At 43.4% G+C, this 22,105-nt stretch overlaps 2 protein-coding genes across 4 annotated transcripts in view; both read left to right on the forward strand.

Annotated features, from left to right (window-relative positions):
* Nucleotides 1-16,259, forward strand: part of LOC135525568 (syntaxin-binding protein 5-like) — a 51,173-nt gene extending 34,914 nt beyond the window's left edge. Inside the window, exons 19-28 of one of the 2 annotated variants that reach the window (XM_064953258.1) lie at nucleotides 905-970; nucleotides 1,137-1,196; nucleotides 1,319-1,366; nucleotides 2,755-2,805; nucleotides 4,013-4,252; nucleotides 4,738-5,089; nucleotides 6,106-6,271; nucleotides 9,810-9,921; nucleotides 10,170-10,390; nucleotides 10,640-16,259. In XM_064953258.1, the coding sequence (XP_064809330.1) occupies nucleotides 905-970; nucleotides 1,137-1,196; nucleotides 1,319-1,366; nucleotides 2,755-2,805; nucleotides 4,013-4,252; nucleotides 4,738-5,089; nucleotides 6,106-6,271; nucleotides 9,810-9,921; nucleotides 10,170-10,390; nucleotides 10,640-10,681 (1,358 nt within the window). In that variant the 3' untranslated portion in view covers nucleotides 10,682-16,259. The remainder of the gene's footprint in view (nucleotides 1-904; nucleotides 971-1,136; nucleotides 1,197-1,318; nucleotides 1,367-2,754; nucleotides 2,806-4,012; nucleotides 4,253-4,737; nucleotides 5,090-6,105; nucleotides 6,272-9,809; nucleotides 9,922-10,169; nucleotides 10,391-10,639) is intronic. The other variant, XM_064953259.1, reaches the window with a different exon arrangement.
* Nucleotides 16,260-20,727: 4,468 nt separating this feature from the next.
* Nucleotides 20,728-22,105, forward strand: part of LOC135525569 (SAM and SH3 domain-containing protein 1-like) — a 103,978-nt gene continuing 102,600 nt past the window's right edge. For both annotated transcript variants that reach the window (XM_064953260.1, XM_064953261.1), the window contains exon 1: nucleotides 20,728-21,402. In XM_064953260.1, the coding sequence (XP_064809332.1) occupies nucleotides 20,824-21,402 (579 nt within the window). In that variant the 5' untranslated portion in view covers nucleotides 20,728-20,823. The remainder of the gene's footprint in view (nucleotides 21,403-22,105) is intronic.

Here is a 22,105-nt window from a genome sequence, read left to right on the forward strand (position 1 = left end):
CCTGCGTTTTGCTTCCGCTGGTCGAAAGTAAATGTACATTTTGGAGCACTGTACACAAACACATTAGAGTAGGGCTTCACGCTTGTTGTTGCTTCTGACTGCCTTGTCATTTCTGTCACCAATACATGCTATCTCTCTCTGTCTTGCCATACTTCCTCTTATGCTCTTTCTTTATCTTGCCGTCCTACCACTCATGTTTCTCATTGTGGTCATGTCATCCTTGGCTTAGTGAGCCTCCAGGGGCTCAGCAGGACTGGGTTCAATAGTGCTCTTCAGTCATGCCTTGACTCAAATGTGGATAACTAAGCCTACAATTTTGTCATAATTTGATTTACTGTAAAGATGTATGAGAGTTAATTTATATTTAATTAATTAGTCTCAAAAACGGTGGTATTGTTTTTAAACCCATACATACTGATCTGCAGTACTATTGGAGTGAATGGAGTTGCTAGCCTCTGTGAGTTAGCTTTTTTTCTGTTCTGATTCACTATCATTGTTTTGTCTCACCTATTTTCCTCTGTTGATCTCTCTCTATGGCCTTGTAAAGACAAAGACATTCCGCCTGTGACATCTTGCATGTCCCGCCTTTCTATATTTTATACGTCTATGAAAAAGACCTATCATTCTTCTAACTCCCGTAAGTCATCTCATGTTTATCACAATCTTTGTAGTCTTCTCTCTTTCTCTCTCCACCTCTTCAATCTGCCTTTTCTGTCAAGGCAGATTCCGCTCACTGTTTATTTCGTGCCTGTTCTCCACATCTCTGTGATAATATCACATTGGTCTAAGACATGTCTGTTCTCCACAGCTCTGTGATAATATCACATTGGTCTAAGACATGTCTGTTCTCCACAGCTCTCAGTGATAATATCACATTGGTCTAAGACATGTCTGTTCTCCACAGCTCTCAGTGATAACAGCGATGGAAACAACATTTCAGAGGAGAAAAGCAGCAAATCACCAACGTCAGGTAACATTTAATTCTCCATTACTACATAATACAAAACGCAATCTACCTTTTTTTGGAGAAAGTACGAAAAGGACATGTTCGATATACATGTTTATCCATTTAGCTGCTTTTCAGTATCAAGGAGTGTTGAATGAGTTGATGTCCACTGAAGTGTTCTTGTTACCAGGCTCTACGACACCCACCAATTCAGACGATGAACACAAACAGAAAAGGTTTATAGAAATGGGTACTGTATAACACTGATAAATCAACAACATCTGCAGAGCTTCATTCTTCCCAAACGTTCTGGCCGTCGGAAATGCAATGCAATTTTACATTTGTCTTTGTCTTTTTAAAACACATTTGCAGTGAAGTCCAAAAGCAGGCGCTTTTCCAAGACGGTTGCCAATGACTTTGGTAGTGTATGATCCCTGTGTTATAAACTCTACTGCTTTCTTTCTCTCACCGACTTCACTGGGCTTCAAACCAAGGCTATGCCCTAATCCAACATGGCTGACCTCACTGGGTTTCTAAACAAGGCTGTGCCCTAATCCAACATGGCCGACCTCACTGGGCTTCTAACCAAGGCTATGCCCTAAATCCAACATGGCCGACCTCACTGGGTTTCTAAACAAGGCTGTGCCCTAATCCAACATGGCCGACCTCACTGGGCTTCTAACCAAGGCTATGCCCTAAATCCAACATGGCCGACCTCACTGGGTTTCTAAACAAGGCTGTGCCCTAATCCAACATGGTCTCTTACCGACATCACTGGGCTTCTAACCAAGGCTATGCCCTAATCCAACATGGACGACCTCACTGGGTTTCTAAACAAGAGGTTGTGCCCCAATCCAACATGGCCGCCTATGCATCATGTGCTAATGAAGGTGACGGAGAAGAAACGTACTCAATCTGTGGGTTGTTTTTGTCAATCACAAGGTTGCTGATGTCTATTAAAGTGATCCTCTGCACTTTGTCAAATGCATGATTGATAGAGGGGTATCCACTTGTATCTCTTAGGACCAAATGTATTATGCTTTTTTGCACTAAAGTAAAATCATTGTTGTACTTGTTCTCTCTAGAGGGAATATAATGTCAAATAAAGACACTAAAAACATTTTATTTTATTTTATCACTCATCTAAAAGTGGTGTATGTTTTCACTGGTTCAAAGGTATACTAACTCTGACCATTACTCTCTTAACTAATTTCTAACAAATTGAGGTATTGGGTATGTTCATCCGTAGAATAACGCAAGATTCGGTTTGACCAACTAAAAAAAAAACATATTTTTATTACAGAGCTTTGATCCTTGATTATTCACTTTAATGATTTTCCCTCCCATTCCTCCCAGTCATTTAAAAAACAAAAAAAAACAATAATCAATGTCTTTTTCTTGTCTACCTCTTGCTTTGTGCGTGCGTGCGTGATGCACTCAATGGCCCGAGTCTCAATGCCAATTCTACATTCTAATGCTAATTCTACATTCTAATGCTAATTCTACATTCTAATGCTAATTCTACAGTCTAATGCTAATTCTACAGTCTAATGCTAATTCTACAGTCTAATGCTAATTCTACAGTCTAATGCTAATTCTACAGTCTAATTTTACATTCAAATTCTACAGTCTCCTCAATTTTTGCCAATGAATGATGGATGACACAAATTGCTGAAAGTGATCAAAACAAGTAGCGTTTTAATGGAGATCATTGTATTTGACATTCATTTTGCTTGATTCCAAAGTATTAATTTGTAAAGAGGGCATGTTTTATTTAATTTATTTATTTGTATTTATTTTCCTTGCAGCCAAGATGTCAAAGAAAATTAGCTCACCTACAGAGCAAAAGACAGGCCTGGGTAAGCCCTTATAACTTTGGGTTGATTACATTCCATAGTAGTCCTTTTACCTTTCAGGTTCTATTCCTACTTCCTAATTAAACCAAACTTTCCTTACAGTTTCAATGTTTGTTTGTTTGAGAGTGTAGCTCTAGCCTGGTGGTACCAGCCTAATAGCTGAGTTCTCCATTGTGCATCAGAATTGTGTGCTATCTCACGATCAGGCTGGTTCCACCTGTAAGAAAGACGTGTCACTGAATGTGTAAAATTCTAATTCTGTTATCTTGTAAACTGAGACATGTATTCTCATGTATTCTCTGTTTGGCCTCGTCCTTTCCATAAGCAGAGGAGAGGGTGCGACAGCAGCACTCTCTCCCATATAAGAGGTGCTTTTGTTGTATGAAGGAGGGCAAGGAGTCCAGAACTTTGACCTTTTGACTTTTGATACTAACTCCCTGACTGACTGACATACTTGTTGGTTCCAGCCTCTGTTTCAGAGGGGTTGGGTTAAATGCGGAAGACACATTTCAGTTGAATGCATTCAGTTGTACAACTGACTAGATATCTCCCTTTCCCTTGTTTTGTTTGCCATGCTATTCAAACTGCTAAACATGTGGTAAAGTATTGCCCCCTCCTGTCTCCTTAAGTTAAATACTGCAGAAGGAAGGTATGGCTTTTTCTAGATGTTTCACATTGAGAACACACCTTCATCTTTGGCCAAATGCCCATGGTCCTACTGTAGGTGAATTAGGTGCTGAACTTATTTGTCGTTTTGAAAACTAAATTAACACCAGATCTCATGTGATCTCTCAATGATGAAACACCATGTGGTTCTTCTGGAATGACCTTTATATGGTGCTACAGTAGTTCTTAAGATGGGTGTTTCATGTGCTGCTCCTTGTGTGCGTTGTGAAGAAATTACATTTACATTTACATTTAAGTCATTTAGCAGACGCTCTTATCCAGAGCGACTTACAAATTGGTGAAATGTGATGCTTTGTTTCTCTAGCTTGGATATACCTTTGCATAACTAACTTGCTCATGAGACAATGCAGGACTTCTCCTGAATGTCAGTGTCTACATGAAAGTACATAGGTCTAACCTTCCGTTGGGTTATTAACCAATCCTATTTTCCTTTCCTTGTCCAACTGTATCAAAGCATCCACTTTCATATTATCCCTCACTTCTCCTCTCTCTCTCTATTTGTCCTCTGTGGGCCGCCATCCAGATGCCAAGGACAGTTCGTTCAGCCGCTCGAGGAGCTCCAGTGTGACCAGTATAGAGCGGGAGTCCCGCGAAGCCATCTCCTCCTTCCACTTCAGTGAGAGTTTCCCCAGGAAGACGGACAGCAGCCCCAGCCCCAGCCTGTGGTTGGGTACGACCCAGGGCACTGTCCTGGTCCTCTCCCTCAGCCTGCCACCTACAGGGGACCAGAGGCTGCAGCAACCGGTCGGAGTCTCTTCCTGTGGTAAGTGTGATTGCTGATATGAGTTAGGTTTGCGTCCCAAATTGAACCCTATTCCCTATGTAGTGTACTACTTTTGACCAGGGCCTGTAGGGCAGCCATGGTAACCTTAATAACAATAAATGACACAGTGGAGCCCATTCAACATTTCATGTCTCGGACAAGGTTAGCCGGTTCACTGACCCATCTCTGTGACAGCAGAAGCATGACCACCACCTTGACTGGTGGCTGAATCTGGATGGAACTGGAAGAAATAGTTTGCGGCGACATATACTCTCACAAATGTTCCAAATATGTATTATATTTCTTTGCATTAAAGCAGTGGTTCCCAAACTGTGGTTCGGGTAGCACTAGTCGTCTGCATGTTTACTGGAGGTTGTCAGCAAACCTATATATTATTAATGAGAGAGAGAGATCCAGTATAAGGCCTTATAAATGTGTTTATAATGAAGCAAGAGGTCCAACATGTCTCTTTCTATGTCCTCCAGGTACTCTGGTCAGACTAAAAGGAGGTATCCTGACTATGGCCTTCCTGGATTCCCTTGGGGCGTTCCTACCCCCTTCCTACGAACCATGGTCCGAGCCCAACGCTCCAGACGAGGAGAAGACGAGGAGGCGCAGGCCGGCCTCCCCACCCCCCACCCAGGAGGGTCAGGACAGCCAGTACGCTGTGGTGTGCTCAGAGAAACAGGCCAAGGTGGTGGGTCTGCCCTCCCAGTCCTGCTTCTTCAAACACAACATCACAGAGAGCTCTTTCGTGCTGAGAGCTGACGTGGTGCAGATGGCCGCTGGACTCTGCCTCGCCTGCTTCTGTGCTAATGGACACATCATGACTCTGAGGTACTCTGAAAGGTCCAGTCTGTGGTACTGTAGTTACTCTGAGGTACTCTGAAAGGTCCAGTCTGTGGTACTGTAGTTACTCTGAGGTACTCTGAAAGGTCCAGTCTGTGGTACTGTAGTTTCTCTGAGATACTCTGAAAGGTCCAGTCTGTGGTACTGTAGTTACTCTGAGATACTCTGAAAGGTCCAGTCTGTGGTACTGTAGTTTCTCTGAGATACTCTGAAAGGTCCAGTCTGTGGTACTGTAGTTACTCTGAGGTACTCTGAAAGGTCCAGTCTGTGGTACTGTAGTTACTCTGAGGTACTCTGAAAGGTCCAGTCTGTGGTACTGTAGTTACTCTGAGATACTCTGAAAGGTCCAGTCTGTGGTACTGTAGTTACTCTGAGGTACTCTGAAAGGTCCAGTCTGTGGTACTGTAGTTTCTCTGAGATACTCTGAAAGGTCCAGTCTGTGGTACTGTAGTTTCTCTGAGATACTCTGAAAGACCCAGTCTGTGGTACTGTAGTTACTCTGAGATACTCTGAAAGGTCCAGTCTGTGGTACTGTAGTTACTCTGAGGTACTCTGAAAGGCCCAGTCTGTGGTACTGTAGTTACTCTGAAAGGTCCAGTCTGTGGTACTGTAGTTACTCTGAGATACTCTGAAAGACCCAGTCTGTGGTACTGTAGTTACTCTGAGATACTCTGAAAGGTCCAGTCTGTGGTACTGTAGTTACCCTGAGATACTCTGAAAGGTCCAGTCTGTGGTACTGTAGTTACTCTGAGGTACTCTGAAAGGTCCAGTCTGTGGTACTGTAGTTACTCTGAGGTACTCTGAAAGACCCAGTCTGTGGTACTGTAGTTACTCTGAGATACTCTGAAAGGTCCAGTCTGTGGTACTGTAGTTACTCTGAGGTACTCTGAAAGGCCCAGTCTGTGGTACTGTAGTTACTCTGAGATACTCTGAAAGGTCCAGTCTGAAATACTGCACAGTGCCTACTTCATTCATACTGTTTGTGTCTCTCTCCCCTCTCCCAGTCTACCCAGTCTCAGACCACTCCTGGATGTGAACTACCTTCCCCTGACAGACATGAGGATAGCCCGGACCTTCTGCTTCTCCAACCTGGGCCAGGCCATGTACCTCACCTCCCCCACCGAGATACAGAGGATCACATACAGCCAGGAGACCTGCGACAATCTGCAGGTGTGCGCGTGTCTCTGTGTTAGGGCTGGGCGGTTTACTGTATTTTACTATATACCACTTAGTTTTTTAAACTTGAACTTCTATAACGGTATTTCAATGTATGGTTTGTTACATGTGATTCGCCACTCCGCCACGTGTAACATCTATTTTTATAGTTTACTCTGTTTGCTACTTGCTAGTCATTTTCCTCCCTCCGCCTCCAGAGTCACGAACACTTGCTGTTCACTCTGTCTGCATGGTCAGAAACAACAAGATGTTGGTGACAACGATGCCACTTTGCTTCTTCATATAAATCCACAAGCGTTCTACAGTTACAATATTAGTTTGTGTATCTTACAGTAGCTGTTTGGTGACCGTGTCTTAGCAAGTTGTGGCTAAAATAAAACGTGTTAATGCTAATCGCTAGTTAGCTGGCCCGCTAGCTAAACCCTCTTAGTCCTCACTCCCTCTTATCTGAGATATTTTCTGCAGCACTCATCCTCCACATACAACACCCGTTCTGCCAGTCACATTCTGTTAAAGGTCCCCCAAGCACACACATCCCTGGGTCGCTCGTCTTTTCAGTAACGACTGGAACGAGCTGCGACAAACACTCAAACTGGACAGTTTTTTTTTATCTCAATCTCTTCATTCAAAGACTCAATCATGGACACTCAAATCAAATTTTATTTGTCACATACACATGGTTAGCAGATGTTAATGCGAGTGTAGCGAAATGCTTGTGCTTCTAGTTCCGACCATGCAGTAATATCTAACAAGTAATCTAACAATTTCACAACAACTACCTTATACACACAACTGTAAAGGAATGAATAAGAATATGTACATATAAATATATGGATGAGCGATGGCCGAACGGCATAGGCAAGATGCAGTAGATGGTATGGAATACAGTATATACATATGAGATGAGTAATGTAGGGTATGTAAACATTATATAAAGTGGCATTGTTTAAAGAGACTAGTGATACATTTATTACATCCAATATTGAATTATTAAAGTGGCTAGAGATTTGAGTCAGTATGTTGGCAGCAGCCACTCATTGTTAGTGATGGCTGTCTTAACAGTCTGATGGCCTTGAGATAGAAGCTGTTTTTCAGTCTCTCGGTCCCCGCTTTGATGCACCTGTACAGACCTCGCCTTCTGGATGATAGCGGGGTGAACAGGCAGTGGCTCGGGTGGTTGTTGTTGTCCTTTGATGATCTTTTTGGCCTTCCTGTGACATCGGGTGGTGCAGGTGTCCTGGAGGGCAGGTAGTTTGCCCCCGGTGATGCGCTGTGCAGACAGCGCCTCACTACCCTCTGGAGAGCCTTGCGGTTGAGGGCGGTGCAGTTGGCCGTACCAGGCGGTGATACAGCCCGACAGGATGCTCTCGATTGTGCATCTGTAAAAGTTTGAGTGTTTTTGGTGACAAGCCGAGTTTCTTCAGCCACCTGAGGTTGAAGAGGCGCTGCTGCGCCTTCTTCACCTCGCTGTCTGTGTGGGTGGACTCTTACTGACAGTTGTGGCTGCTCTGCGTGATGTATTGTTGTCTCTACCTTCTTCACCACGCTGTCTGTGTGGGTGGACTCTTACTGACAGTTGTGGCTGCTCTGCATGATGTATTGTCTCTACCTTCTTCACCACGCTGTCTGTGTGGGTGGACTCTTACTGACAGTTGTGGCTGCTCTGCGTGATGTATTGTTGTCTCTACCTTCTTCACCACGCTGTCTGTGTGGGTGGACTCTTACTGACAGTTGTGGCTGCTCTGCGTGATGTATTGTTGTCTCTACCTTCTTCACCACGCTGTCTGTGTGGGTGGACTCTTACTGACAGTTGTGGCTGCTCTGCGTGATGTATTGTTGTCTCTACCTTCTTCACCACGCTGTCTGTGTGGGTGGACTCTTACTGACAGTTGTGGCTGCTCTGCATGATGTATTGTTTCTCTACCTACTTGCCCTTTATGCTGTTGTCTGTGCCCGATAATGTTTGTACCATGTTTTGTGCTGCGACCATGTTGTGTTGCTGTCATGTTGTGTTGCTACCATGGAGCGTTGTCATGTGTTGCTGCCTTGCTATGTTGTTGTCTTAGGTCTCTCTTTATGTCGTGTTGTCTCTCTTGTCGTGATGTGTGTTTTGTGCTATATTTTATTAATTTTTATTTTGAATCCCCCGTCCTCGCAGGGATTTCATCTGTGAACATAGAGCCATGCCAAAAAGCTCCAGTTTTGACTCATCTGTCCAAAGGACATTCCCCAGAAAGATGGTGTCTTGTCAATATGCATTTTAGCAAATTCCAGTCTGGCTTTTTTATGTTTTCAAAAGTGAAGTCCTCCTGGGTCCTCTTCCATGGAGCCTACTTCCGCTCAAAAAGCGGTGGATGGTGCGATCAGAAACTGATGTACCTTCACCTTGGAGTTTTTCTACCATTCACACTCTCCTTCTGTTCAATCTGGGGTTGATTTTCCTGTCGCGGCTGCGCCCAGGGAGTTTGGCTCCAGTTCCATGGACCTTAAACTTCTTAATAATATTTGCAACTGTTGTCACAGGAACATCGAGCTGCTTGGAGGTGGTCTTGTAGCCATGACCTTTACCATGCTTGTCTATTATTGTCTTTCTGATCTCCTCAGACAAATCTCTCCTTTATTTTCTCTGGTCCATGTTCAGTGTGGTGCACATAATGATACCAAACAGCACAGTGACTTACTTTTCTCCATTTAAATCGGCTGAATGACTGATTATAAGATTGGAGACGTGATACTAATTAAATAAACTATTAGTTTGAAATATCACTATGATCCAAGTATTTATTATATTTTCTAAGGGGTACTAACAAATGTTTCCAGGCCATTTTACATTATCTTTGTAGAATAATTCATTTTCACAGCTTCTTTGCTTTATTCTATGACAAACCAAAGGCATGCAAGTATACATGATAATATAGCTTTTAATTTAATCTCTTTTCAGAAAGTGTACCAACACATTTCATCATGTCTATATTTCCATGATTCCAACAGTTTACCCAAGTGTTTTAATCTAAATCTCAAGCCCAATCGCAATATTTGGTCAAAAAGAAATTGCAATTGAGCCTAGATTTTTTTTTTTTGGGTGTGTCCATAATCATGCTGCCCTATATAGCACAGTGTAGAAAGGATAACAAATGAGTGCAGAAATTGATGAAAATGCAGAAAATTATTTTGGGTTGAAGTTGAATTGAACAGTATAAAAAAACTATCAAAATAGAGAAAGACCCATTGAAATCACTTCAAATGTATGTTGCCACCTTAGTCACACACTGTTCATAAAGCTTATTCAGAACTTGTATTATTAAAAATCATAAAATACAGTCATACAGTAATGTGTTACTGTAAAAAAAAGAAGGAAAAAGAAGGAAGAGATATTGTGATATGATTTCTTGGTCATATCGCCCAGCCTGTGTATGTGTGCGCTTGTGCCGTGTGTGTCTGTGTGAGAGAGAGAGATATCACATTTTGTGTTTGTGGGTATGATAAATACTGAAGTTATTTTTGACATATAGTGCTACATCTGAATCTTTAGGAGATGATGGGAGAGCTGTTTACACCGTTAGAGACACCTGAAGCTCCTAATAGAGGTTTCTTCAAGGGCCTGTTTGGGGGAGGAGCTCAGTCGCTGGATAGAGAAGATCTGTGTGAGTATCATTCCCACAATACACCTCTCCTTCAGTAGCTATAGAACCGTGTTCTATTTAACTGTGACTGACATTCTAGAGCATTTTGAGGACACATCTGATTTATTTGGACATACATAATGCCATACAATATGCTTGGCATATGATTACTAATGACGCAGTGTTAATGGACACAGTGGTAATGGCGTTGCAGTTCTAAAACCTGTTTTTGTGGCACATCTTGGTTTCTCTCCCTCTGTCCTCTACAGTTGGTGAGACTGCGGCGGGTAAGGCATCTCGTAGCCTGGCGCAGCACATCCCCGGGCCCCAGGGCATGGAGGGTATGAAGGGAGCAGCCTCTGGGGTGGTGGGGGACCTGGCCCGTGCCAGGATAGCCCTGGATGAGAGGGGGCAGAAACTGGGCGAGCTGGAGGACAGAACCGCAGCCATGATGGCCAGCGCTGACTCCTTCTCTAAACACGCTCATGATGTAAGGCCAATGCTCTACCAGGTCATCTGTGAGGTGCAAACCTGGGTTCAACTAGTATTCGTTTCCGCCAAATACTTTCATTGTATGATTGAGCCTACCTTGAGTGCATGATGGACAGGGTTTGCACTTATGGGCTAAATCGAGCACGACTCAAGTATTTGAAAGAAAATGAATACTACCTGAACCCAGGTGTTGTCTATGAGTCGTGTACGGTCTCATCCTCTTCTCTCACTTCCTTCCCTTTCTCAGATGATGCTGAAGTACAAAGATAAGAAGTGGTACCAGCTCTGATGGCAGCGAGGGGAGACAGTGGGATGCAGTTGTTTTGTTGCACCACTTCATTATCTACAGGAGATGCAGCTCCTCCTCCTCCTCTTCTCCTTCATCTCTCTGCAGGAGGAAGAGGTGTTGTATGACAGACTGAGAGGCTTTCTTCCTAGCAGCACAATACAACACTGCGTTACCTCAGTCACCTGGTTACACTGACTGACTGAAGCAGACTGACTGAAGCAGACTGACTGAAGCAGACTGACTGAAGCAGACTGACTGAAGCAGACTGACTGAAGCAGACTGAAGCAGACTGAAGCTGACTGACTGAAGCTGACTGACTGATGAGGACTGACTGATGAGGACTGACTGACTGACTGACTGATGAGGACTGACTGATGAGGACTGACTGACTGACTGACTGATGAGGACTGACTGATGAGGACTGACTGACTGACTGACTGATGAGGACTGACTGATGAGGACTGACTGACTGACTGACTGATGAGGACAGACTGACTGACTGACTGACTGATGAGGACTGACTGATGAGGACTGACTGATGAGGACTGACTGACTGACTGACTGATGAGGACTGACTGATGAGGACTGACTGACTGACTGACTGACTGATGAGGACAGACTGACTGACTGACTGACTGATGAGGACTGACTGATGAGGACTGACTGACTGACGAGGACTGACTGACTGACTGACGAGGACTGACTGACTGACTGACGAGGACTGACTGACTGACTGACTGACGAGGACTGACTGACTGACTGACGAGGACTGACTGACTGACTGACTGACGAGGACTGACTGACTGACTGACTGATGAGGACTGACTGACTGACTGACTGATGAGGACTGACTGACTGACTGACTGATGAGGACTGACTGACTGACTGACTGATGAGGACTGATTGATGAGGACTGACTGACTGACTGACTGACTGATGAGGACTGACTGACTGACTGACTGACTGATGAGGACTGACTGACAGAGACAGACTGACTGACTGGCTGACACAGACAGACTGACAAACAGATTGACTGACACAGACAGACTGACTGACTGGCTGACACAGACAGGCCGACTCGGACGGACGGACGGAGGAGGAGGAAGAGTTATTCTGGATCTTTCTTTCTTTGTCATCTGAGGAGATGATGCTCATTCCCTTAGTCCCTCTCCTCTGGGTTAATGGGACTGATCCTGTGTTTCATCAGTCATGCTCTTATCTGTTCAGCTGTTTGGTTCTCCAAGAGGTAAGATAACTATACACAATGAGTACTGTTGGAGGTTACCTGTGAGGTTACCTGTGCAGGGGCCAGGTGAGGTGTTGTCTGCTCTTCAGTGTCAACCAATCACAATGGACCTCTAAGGGGAGTCTCCTGTGTGTGGAGGAAAACTCCATGTCAACCAGCCAGTGGAACCATCTCTGCTCCTGAAGTCCTAATATCTATAGCAATGGTTATAATGTATCAACGATTGATTCATCCCCTCTGTGTTTTATCTCTGGTTTCTCCATTTCTTTCTTTCTTATGTTGGATTTATATCAATATTTGTCATCTTTATTTGCTGTTTTTTTGTTTTTCAAGAAATTCCATCCAAGCACTTAATTAATTAAACATGAGTTTATTGATGAGTCATATTGATGGTGTGATGAATAACTTTTTTCCATATTTTTTACTACTGTTACAGTAGGCCTGGCTATACACTATTATCACTTATCACTCATACGGTCAGTTTGAACAGTAGGCCTGGCTATACACTATTATCACTTATCACTCATACGGTCAGTTTGAACAGTAGGCCTGGCTATACACTATTATCACTTATCACTCATACGGTCAGTTTGAACAGTAGGCCTGGCTATACACTATTATCACTTATCACTCATACGGTCAGTTTGAACAGTAGGCCTGGCTATACACTATTATCACATATCATTCATATGGTCAGTTTGAACAGTAGGCCTGGCTATACACTATTATCACTTATCATTCATACGGTCAGTTTGAACAGTAGGCCTGGCTATACACTATTATCACTTATCACTCATACGGTCAGTTTGAACAGTAGGCCTGGCTATACACTATTATCACATATCATTCATATGGTCAGTTTGAACAGTAGGCCTGGCTATATCACATATCATTCATATGGTCAGTTTGAACAGTAGGCCTGGCTATACACTATTATCACATATCATTCATACGGTCAGTTTGAACAGTAGGCCTGGCTATACACTATTATCACTTATCATTCATACGGTCAGTTTGAACAGCAGGCCTGGCTATACACTATTATCACTTATCATTCATACGGTCAGTTTGAACAGCAGGCCTGGCTATACACTATTATCACTTATCATTCATACGGTCAGTTTGAACAGCAGGCCTGGCTATACACTATTATCACTTATCATTCATACGGTCAGTTTGAACAGCAGGCCTGGCTATACACTATTATCACTTATCATTCATACGGTCAGTTTGAACAGTAGGCCTGGCTATACACTATTATCACTTATCATTCATACGGTCAGTTTGAACAGTAGGCCTGGCTATACACTTATCATTCATACGGTCAGTTTGAACAGTAGGCCTGGCTATACACTATTATCACTTATCATTCATATGGTCAGTTTGAACAGCAGGTCTGGCTATACACTATTATCACTTATCATTCATACGGTCAGTTTGAACAGTAGGCCTGGCTAGACACTTATCACGTATCATTCATACGGTCAGTTTGAACAGTAGGCCTGGCTAGACACATCACTCATACGGTCAGTTTGAACAGTCGGCCTGGCTAGACACTTATCACTTATCATTCATACGGTCAGTTGGAACAGTAGGCCTGGCTAGACACTTATCACTTATCATTCATACGGTCAGTTGGAACAGTAGGCCTGGCTAGACACTTATCACTTATCATTCATACGGTCAGTTGGAACAGTAGGCCTGGCTAGACACTTATCACTTATCATTCATACGGTCAGTTTGAACAGCAGGCCTGGCTAGACACTTGTCACTTATCATTCATACGGTCAGTTTGAACAGTAGGCCTGGCTAGACACTTATCACGTATCATTCATACGGTCAGTTTGCACATCATATTTGTTTTGAAGCAAGAAGTCAAATAGAACACAGTTCCCTTGTTTGTTTACTGAAAGTTCTTCCTTTTTGTTGTTGTATTGTTTATCATGGAGTTTCTGTTGTGTGTTGTCAGTGTATACATTACGGGCTCTTACTACAGTATCCACTAAACTGAACCCACTTGACAGGCATGTGCAGGAAATGTTTAGCCAAAAACAAGTCTACAAACATGGATATAATCAAAACCTGAAGGGTTGTTAGTATGTTGGAAACACTGTGCAACTTAAATATAGTTCTCTCTTACGAGGTTATAGAGTTATGGTCATAGATGACGTCAGGGCCAGTTTTCTATTTTGTTCTCAGCTCCGATTGGCTGAGACATAGCGTTGAGGTTAATCTTATGGGTTATGATTGGCTCAGAGATAGAGTTGAGAGTTATGTACAACAGACTAAGGTGAAGATACCCCTGGACACTCATCTTGGTTCAGTTTGGCATTGTCCTCACTAATGATTAAGATTGGGGGAGGGGATTATAGCTGATCCGAGATCTGTACCTAGGGGAAACGTGAAGTAATTCAAATCTTTACCTCCACCTACCGAACAATGTGGTAATATTGCGTTACAGGTTAGGTTACTCTTAATCTTCTCACAATCCTTCCATAGTGATTCTAATACAATTTTCTCATGGCTTATTCATTTAAAATCATTTTGAATGTTTAGAGAAGAAAGCATGTCTCTTATAGCACAAGCAAACATATACAGCTGTCTTTGTATTCGTTGTGTCAGCAGAAGAAGTGACCAAGTGCCATGTAATGTTCAGTAAAACATTAATTGGTCATTATTTTCTGAATCAACCACTATCTTATCAGACAACTCTCTTCTGCCTTTGCTTATCATGATGCATATATGCTAACCTCTACCTATTTATGTGTGTATCTGTTTGTCAACATCCATATATTCAGGAATATGCGTATGGGCACATATATTTATACTTGCAGCCATAGATGCAGTATATTTCAAAAGATGTGTAGAGATTTTTTTATTTTCTTCCTTAATGGTGTTTTTCAGTGTGACTATTTGATTAAATGTTGTTGTTTTTTTCGACGTGCAAGGAGATGCTGCCATTTGTTGTGAAGTAGAGTAATTTATCTTTTGTTTTTTTTGTTTTCAAATGATTTTTCATTTAGTAACTGAAGGTTATGTTTTCACTCCAGGTGGCTGCCAACAGCTATATATAAACAAGTAGTGGGACAAGACAACTGGAGGCAAATCTGATCGTGCTGGTTTTGGCAAAGTGACGCAGGGTTTTGGCAAAGTGACGCAGGATGTATCCCAAATTACACCTTATTCAAAAGTAGTGCACTACATACTCTAGGGAATAAGGTGCCATTTGGGATCATTCATTTTAAACTGTCGTCTTGATTGACCAATCTCCGACCGTCTGTCTGGATGTGATGATAACTATATAACTCTATAGGCCTGATCATACAGTGTGAGAAATGACCGTCTGTCTGGATGTGATGATAACTATATAACTCTTTAGGCCTGATCATACAGTGTGAGAAATGACCGTCTGTCTGGATGTGATGATAACTATATAACTCTATAGGCCTGATCATACAGTGTGAGAAATGACCGTCTGTCTGGGTGTGATGATAACTATATAACTCTATAGGCCTGATCATACAGTGTGAGAAATGACCGTCTGTCTGGGTGTGATGATAACTATATAACTCTATAGGCCTGATCATACAGTGTGAGAAATGACCATCTGTCTGGATGTGATGATAATTATATAACTCTATAGGCCTGATCATACAGTGTGATAAATGACCGTCTGTCTGGGTGTGATGATAACTATATAACTCTATAGGCCTGATCATACAGTGTGAGAAATGACCGTCTGTCTGGGTGTGATGATAACTATATAACTCTTTAGGCCTGATCATACAGTGTGAGTAATGACCGTCTGTCTGGGTGTGATGATAACTATATAACTCTTTAGGCCTGATCATACAGTGTGAGTAATGGTGGAAAGGCTTCTCCATGCGTGTCACTGCTTTAGCCAGAAGACCTATAGGACAATTGGATTTTCAGTTGAGCAGATTTGACCTTACTCATACTACTGACTTGTTAGCTGTTTTTGCACTATTTTTCCTTCCTTGATTCACGTTTAATTTTGTTGTTTATATTTTTTTCCTTTTTCTTGTTTATTTCTCTGAAGTACAAAAACATGTTGGACATGTTAACTGTGTGATACGCCAGTAATATACTGACTGGCTTCATTTTCAGATTTGTTTTCATTGCCCATTAATGATATTCTATTTATATATTTCAGAAGAAAGTATATCATTTTCATTTAAATATATTGAAAATAAATACTTTTAATGTATAATTTAAGAAGAATAGAATTGTGCATTTTAAGATGTCTCCAAAACAATGCTTGTACATAATGCCCATTATACAAACATGAAAATAAAAATTTCTGGTGGTATATTTAATGTGTGCATCTCAGATTCAGCTATATATATATATATATATATCACATTTTTGGAGATTGTCTGTTGAATGAGCTCCCGGTATATTTGAATTCACTAGAAGCCATTCAGTCCGGTTGCAACATATACCCCATAATGCCAAATCAAAAACAGGTTTGTTTTTTTAAGTAAAAAACTGATACCTTATTTACATTAGTATTTAGACCCTTTGCTATGAGACTCAATTGAGCTCCGGTGCATCCTGTTTCCATTGATCATCCTTGAGATGTTTCTACAAAGTAATTGTGGAGTCCACCTGTGGTAAATTCAATTGATTGGACATGATTTGGAAAGGCACACACCTGTCTATATAAGGTCCCACAGTTGACAGTGCATGTCAGACCAAAAACCAAGCCATGAGGTCAAAGGAACCGTCCGTAGAGCTCCGAGACAGGATTGTGTCGAGGCACAGATCTGGGGAAGGGTACCAAAACATTTCTGCATCATTGAAGTTCCCCAAGAACACCGTGGCCTCCATCATTCTGAAATGGAAATGGAAGTTTGGAACCACCAAGACTCTTCCTAGAGCTGACCGCCTGGCCAAACAGCAATTTGGGGAGAAGGGCCTTGGTCAGGGGGGTTGTTGTCTGTAATAAAGCCCTTTTGTGGAGAAAAACTCATTCTGATTGACAGGGTCTGGCTACCCAGTGGGTGGACCTGGCTCCCAAGTGGGTGAGCATTTGGCCTCCCAGACCCACCCATGGCTGCACCCCTGCTCAGTCATGTCAAATCCATAGATTAGGGCCGAATGAATGTATTTCAATGGACGGATTTCCTTCTATGAACTGTAACTAACTAAAATCTTTGGAATTGATGCATCTTGTGTTTTATTTTTCTGTTCTGTTTTTATATATATATATATATATACACTGCTCAAAAAAATAAAGGGACTACTAAAATAACACATCCTAGATATGAATGAATGAAATATTCTTATGAAATACTTTTTTCTTTACATAGTTGAATGTGCTGACAACAAAATCACAAAAATTATCAATGGAAATCAAATTTATCAACCCATGGAGGTCTGGATTTGGAGTCACTCAAAATTAAAGTGGAAAACCACACTACAGGCTGATCCAACTTTGATGTAATGTCCTTAAAACAAGTCAAAATGAGGCTGGTCTCCTGAGGGATCTCCTCCCAGACCTGGACTAAAGCATCCGCCAACTCCTGGACAGTCTGTGGTGCAACGTGGCGTTGGTGGATGGAGCGAGACATGATGTCCCAGATGTGCTCAATTGGATTCAGGTCTGGGGAACGGGTGGGCCAGTCCATAGCATCAATGCCTTCCTCTTGCAGGAACTGCTGACACACTCCAGCCACATGAGGTCTTGCATTATCTTGCATTAGGATGAACCCAGGGCCAACTGCACCAGCATATGGTCTCACAAGGGGTCTGAGGATCTCATCTCGGTACCTAATGGCAGTCAGGCTACCTCTGGCGAGCACATGGAGGGCTGTGCAGCCCCCCAAAGAAATGCCACCCCACACCATGACTGACCCACCGCCAAACTGGTCATGCTGGAGGATGTTGCAGGCAGCAGAACGTTCTCCACGGCGTCTCCAGACTCTGTCACGTCTGTCACATATGCTCAGTGTGAACCTGCTTTCATCCGTGAAGAGCACAAGGCACCAGTGGCGAATTTGCCAATCTTGGTGTTCTCTGGCAAATGCCAAACGTCCTGCACGGTGTTGGGCTGTAAGCACAACCCCCACCTGTGGACGTCTGGCCCTCATACCACCCTCATGGAGTCTGTTTCTGACCGTTTGAGCAGACAAATGCACATTTGTGGCCTGCTGGAGGTCATTTTGCAGGGCTCTGGCAGTGCTCCTCCTGCTCCTCCTTGCACAAAGGCGGAGGTAGCGGTCCTGCTGCTGGGTTGTTGCCCTCCTACGGCCTTCTCCACGTCTCCTGATGTACTGGCCTGTCTCCTGGTGGCGCCTCCATGCTCTGGACACTACGCTGACAGACACAGCAAACCTTCTTGCCACAGCTCGCATTGATGTTCCATCCTGGATGAGCTGCACTACCTGAGCCGCTTGTGTGGGTTGTAGACTCCGTCTCATGCTACCACTAGAGTGAAAGCACCGCCAGCATTCAAAAGTGACCAAAACATCAGCCAGGAAGCATAGGAACTGAGAAGTGGTCTGTGGTCACCACCTGCAGAACCACTCCTTTATTGGGGGTGTCTTGCTAATTGCCTATAATTTCCACCTGTTGTCTATTCCATTTGCACAACAGCATGTGACATTTATTGTCAATCAGTGTTGCTTCCTAAGTGGACAGTTTGATTTCACAGAAGTGTGATTGACTTGGAGTTACATTGTGTTGTTTAAGTGTTCCCTTTATTTTTTTGAGCAGTGTATATATTAGTTGTGCAATGGAAATAAAATCTATGTAAAACAAATTGTGTCTTTTTTTCAAAATGACCATTCAATGTTAAGGGTTGATAAAACACACAATTCATCATCACAGGGGTCCAACAATCCTCCTGGAGAAAGCTACTGGTCCAACAGTCCTTCTGGAGAGAGTTACTGGTCCAACAGTCCTCCTGGAGAGAGTTACTGGTCCAACTGTCCTCCAGGAGAGAGCTACAGTACTGGTCCAACTGTCCTCCTGGAGAGAGCTACAGTACTGGTCCAACAGTCCTCCTGGAGAGAGCTACTGGTCCAACAGTCCTCCTGGAGAGAACTACTGGTCCAACAGTCCTCCGGGGGGGAGCTACTGGTCCAACTGTCCTCCTGGAGAGAGTTACTGGTCCAACAGTCCTGGAGAGAGTTACGGGTCCAACAGTCCTCCTGGAGAGAGCTACTGGTCCAACAGTCCCCCTGGAAAGAGTTACTGGTCCAACAGTCCCCCTGGAGAGAGTTACTGGTCCAACAGTCCCCCTGGAGAGAGTTACTGGTCCAACAGTCCTCCTGGAGAGAGCTACTGGTCCAACAGTCCCCCTGGAGAGAGTTACTGGTCCAACAGTCCTCCTGGAGAGAGTTACTGGTCCAACTGTCCTCCTGGAGAGAGCTACTCATCCAACTGTCCTCCTGGAGAGAGTTACTGGTCCAACAGTCCTCCTGGAGAGAGCTACAGTACTGGTCCAACAGTCTTCCTGGAGAGAGCTACTGATCCAACAGTCCTGCTGGAGAGAGTTATTGGTCCAACTGTCCTCCTGGAGAGAGCTACTCATCCAACTGTCCTCCTGGAGAGAGTTACTGGTCCAACAGTCCTCCTGGAGAGAGCTACAGTACTGGTCCAACAGTCTTCCTGGAGAGAGCTACTGATCCAACAGTCCTGCTGGAGAGAGTTATTGGTCCAACTGTCCTCCTGGAGAGAGTTACTGGTCCAACAGTCCTCCTGGAGAGAGCTACAGTACTGGTCCAACAGTCTTCCTGGAGAGAGTTACTGGTCCAACAGTCCTCCTGGAGAGAGTTACTGGTCCAACAGTCCTCCTGGAGAGAGTTACTGGTCCAACTGTCCTCCCAGAGAGAGTTACTGGTCCAATAGTCCTCCTGGAGAGAGTTACTGGACCAACAGTCCTCCTGGAGAGAGTTACTGGTCCAACTGTCCTCCCGGAGAGAGCTACAGTACTGGTCCAACAGTCCTCCTGGAGAGAGCTACAGTACTGGTCCGAGAGAGCTACTGGAATCGATTTACTTCAGTGGCTGACACGTCAGCGTTGATTTGATCTGACATGTACTCAATCAGTCAATTGTGGTATATGTCGAACAGAGGGCGCCAGAGTACAGATAATGCTCAATTGCCTTCTTTTTTTAACAAACGCGAAGCAGAATTCGCTTGGATGGAATGGCACTCTGGACCAACTCTAGACCAGAGAGACAAAGTTAATTCCGGGGAGAGAGAGGGTGCTTTGCACCATGTGCTACAACAAGTGTATTCGGACCAAGGCATACAGATAAGAAGCAGCAAAAAGCGTTTCATCTCGCATTTACCGCCACTCTGAAGTTTGCAGTACTGAGTGATAAAAACAACGATATTTGGACGTTGCCGCGCCAGGAGTGCCCTTTTCGAAACAGCAGCAATAAAACAAACGAAAGCGGTGAGGAACAAAGAATGTTTGAAATTCAGCTCGTGGACACTTAATGCACAATTCCTTCAGTTTTGTTTATCTCATGTATATGTTGTGTTTCTTTGGTTGGATATCATGCCTTCTCTTTCTCTCACCTGCTTGGATTAATTGATGACCAGACCACACCTACTAGGTTGGATTTTTGGACGCCATGGTCTATTCATAATAAAATATTTGCATTGTCTGTTATCCAGAATTTTGGGAACACCAATATTGCAGCGTTTAACATAACCTTTATTTTATTGTAACAGTAGTAGACTCGGCTCTTTTTAGATTTCGTTTTGAATTCTTCATCAGTTTAATAACCTCTGCATGCGTTTGTAATTTTGGATCCAATAAGAATGACCGAGGCCGCGGCGGATGTAAAAATGTGTCAAAGATACCGGCGCTCCTGAGGTTTACATTTTGGAGATAACTGAACCATTTCTAACACAGCCTATGCATGGAAAACATTGCTCATCGTATGTCAAAATGATGCGCACCGGCCCCGGCCTTGTCTATGAGTGGCTACAGAATCTTAAACTGCCTCAATACTTGGAGGGATTTGTGGACAATGGATACGATGATCTCGAAGTTTGTAAACAAATTGGTGACCCCGATCTGGACGCCATAGGGGTCCACGTCCAGCACCACCGACAAAAATTGCTCGACGCAGTGAAGAGGTTGAGAGAGCAGGAGAAGGAAAAATCTCCGGGTCTTTACTTCACCCTCGAGCCCCTGAACCCCCTGTACCCCTCTTCCTGTAGACCCTCGTTGGGCACCAACATAATGCACATCACAGAGTGCGAGAATGACCCCCAGGGGTCAAGTTCATGGACAGAATCCAACCAGGAGGAAGTTGGAATTGGGGCTCACCAAAGATTTCACCAAGAGTCATCATGTCCGAAAAACAACAATTTGAGTTTCACTGATTGTAAAGAGTTGGTGACTTACCCAAAACTGAAACTGAAGCTCTTGATCAGGGATAAACTTGTGAAAGATGGAATCGACCTCAGTGAGCCGCCATACACCCACAAGGTAGGCTCCTATGTCATTTATTGATGTTGATAATTAGAATGCCTGTTCATAGACTGTCACATTCAATTACACTCTTCCCTCTGTGTCCGCTGTGATGAATAGTATGGTCAATTTCTTTGATGTTGCTGTATACCAGCAATTGTGCTCTGACACTTTCAGAGTCAGGATGACTACTGCTTGAGGCCTTATGGGCAGTCATTGACTTTAATATATACACACACACACACACACACACACATTTAGAAATGTGTGTGTATCTACTCAGAAGTGATTTTGGGTCTATAGGTCTGACCGACACACCTGCTGAAGCAATGCTCTGTTGTGAGAGTCCATTTCATTTATAATTCCTATGGGACACATTATTGACCTGGCTGGGCTAATGAGCTCATATCTTTCAGACTTTCTGAGCTAACAGCTAAATCATTGTTACTTAACTGTATCTTACTGTTGGTTAATCTGATAGCTTCCATTGTCTGTCACTGTAGCGTTGGAGTCATAGTGTGCGTTCCAATTGGCACCCTATTCCCTAACAGAGTACACTCATTTTTACCAGAACCCTATGGGCCCTGGTTAAAAGTAGTGCACTAAATAGGGATTAGTTTCCATTTGATTGCCATTTGGAACGGACACAGAGTATTCAGACAGTGTATCTATGTCTACCTCTCATTCTATCCCTCTGCTCTGACAGTTGTTTTATGGAGTA

The sequence above is a fragment of the Oncorhynchus masou genome, chromosome 32 (genome assembly GCF_036934945.1).
Source record: "Oncorhynchus masou masou isolate Uvic2021 chromosome 32, UVic_Omas_1.1, whole genome shotgun sequence".
Classification (NCBI taxonomy): Eukaryota; Metazoa; Chordata; class Actinopteri; order Salmoniformes; family Salmonidae; genus Oncorhynchus; species Oncorhynchus masou.